The sequence below is a fragment of the Colobus angolensis genome, unplaced genomic scaffold, assembly GCF_000951035.1.
Source record: "Colobus angolensis palliatus isolate OR3802 unplaced genomic scaffold, Cang.pa_1.0 Scaffold83, whole genome shotgun sequence".
NCBI classification, from domain to species: domain Eukaryota; kingdom Metazoa; phylum Chordata; class Mammalia; order Primates; family Cercopithecidae; genus Colobus; species Colobus angolensis.
Window position 1 is genome coordinate 3998967 of NW_012122154.1, and position 1195 is coordinate 4000161.

Consider the following 1195-nt stretch of genomic DNA (forward strand, 5'->3'; position numbering starts at 1 on the left):
AAAAAAAAAAAAAAAAGAAGGCTAAGGTGGGAGGATTGCTTGAGCCCAGCAGGTCAAGGCTGCAGTGAGCCCTAAGCATGCCACTGCACTCCAGCCTGGACAACAGAGCAAGACCCTGTCTCAATTTAAAAAACAAAAAAACAAATAAAAAACCATGAAGCAACAGTTCCATTCACTTTTTCTCACGGGAAGGTCAAGAAGGCTATGAGAAAATTTATATATTGTTCAAAATAAAATGGTTTTCTATTGTCTAAAGACTTCAGAAGAGAAAATTACAAAGAGGCTATGATAAAACTCATATACTGTTCAAAACTAAAATGTTTTCCTACACTGTGTTGCCATGATAAATTAGGACATTAACTCCCCAGACCAGGAAAAAGTCAAGTCTCAACACCAGCCAGACACAGAAACGAGATGTAACATTTTCCCCAAACTCACAAAGAGAATTCTTCTCGTAGACGCCTTCTATATTGCTTCTTCGGTTTCATGGTGTTGAAGTAGGGTAGTTTGATAACATCAGGCCACACAGCTGGACAAGGGCTACCACAGAGTCGGCTGAAAACAAAGCAAAAAGCAAGAACAGAGTGAGTGAGTCAGCATCATGAATTCTGGAGGTTTCAGAAGCAGTAATTATTACCCCTCCTGAGGTCTGGGGAATCTTTGCTTATTACATTAGAGGGCATGCAGAAAGGAAAATAAATGATCCTTTGGATTTGTGGAATGTTTTGATCCCCCCATACAGGTTTTTATTACCAGTTTTGTTCTGTTCGGTTAATACTAATTACAAAGGGCTAAGCTGGTCCTATAGTAACCCTATAGGGTAAACTGTGAGATGAAAAGAGAGTGTAAGACTGAACATTTTGACAGATAATTGACAGTTTACCAAAAAACAAACAAAAAAAATGAGTTACATACCACCTTTAAAAAATGTCTACATTGGCCGGGGGCGGTGGCTCACACCTGTAATCCCAGCACTTTGGGAGGCCAAGGCAGGCAGCTCACAAGGTCAGGAGATCGTGACCATCCTGGCTAACATGGTGAAACCCTGTCTCTACTAAAAATACAAAAAAATTACATGGGGGTGGCAGCAGGCGCCTGTAGTCCCAGCTACTCAGGAGGCTGAGGTAGAAGAATGGCATGAACCCGGGAGGTGGAGCTTGCAGTGAGCTGAGATGATGCCACTGCATTCCAGCCT

At 41.9% G+C, this 1195-nt stretch overlaps 1 protein-coding gene across 1 annotated transcript in view; it reads right to left on the reverse strand.

The window, feature by feature from the left end:
* Positions 1 to 1195, reverse strand: part of CDK12 (cyclin-dependent kinase 12) — a 104870-nt gene that overhangs the window by 19696 nt on the left and 83979 nt on the right. Inside the window, exon 8 of the mRNA XM_011929955.1 lies at positions 439 to 555. Within this exon, the coding sequence (XP_011785345.1) occupies positions 439 to 555 (117 nt within the window). The remainder of the gene's footprint in view (positions 1 to 438; positions 556 to 1195) is intronic.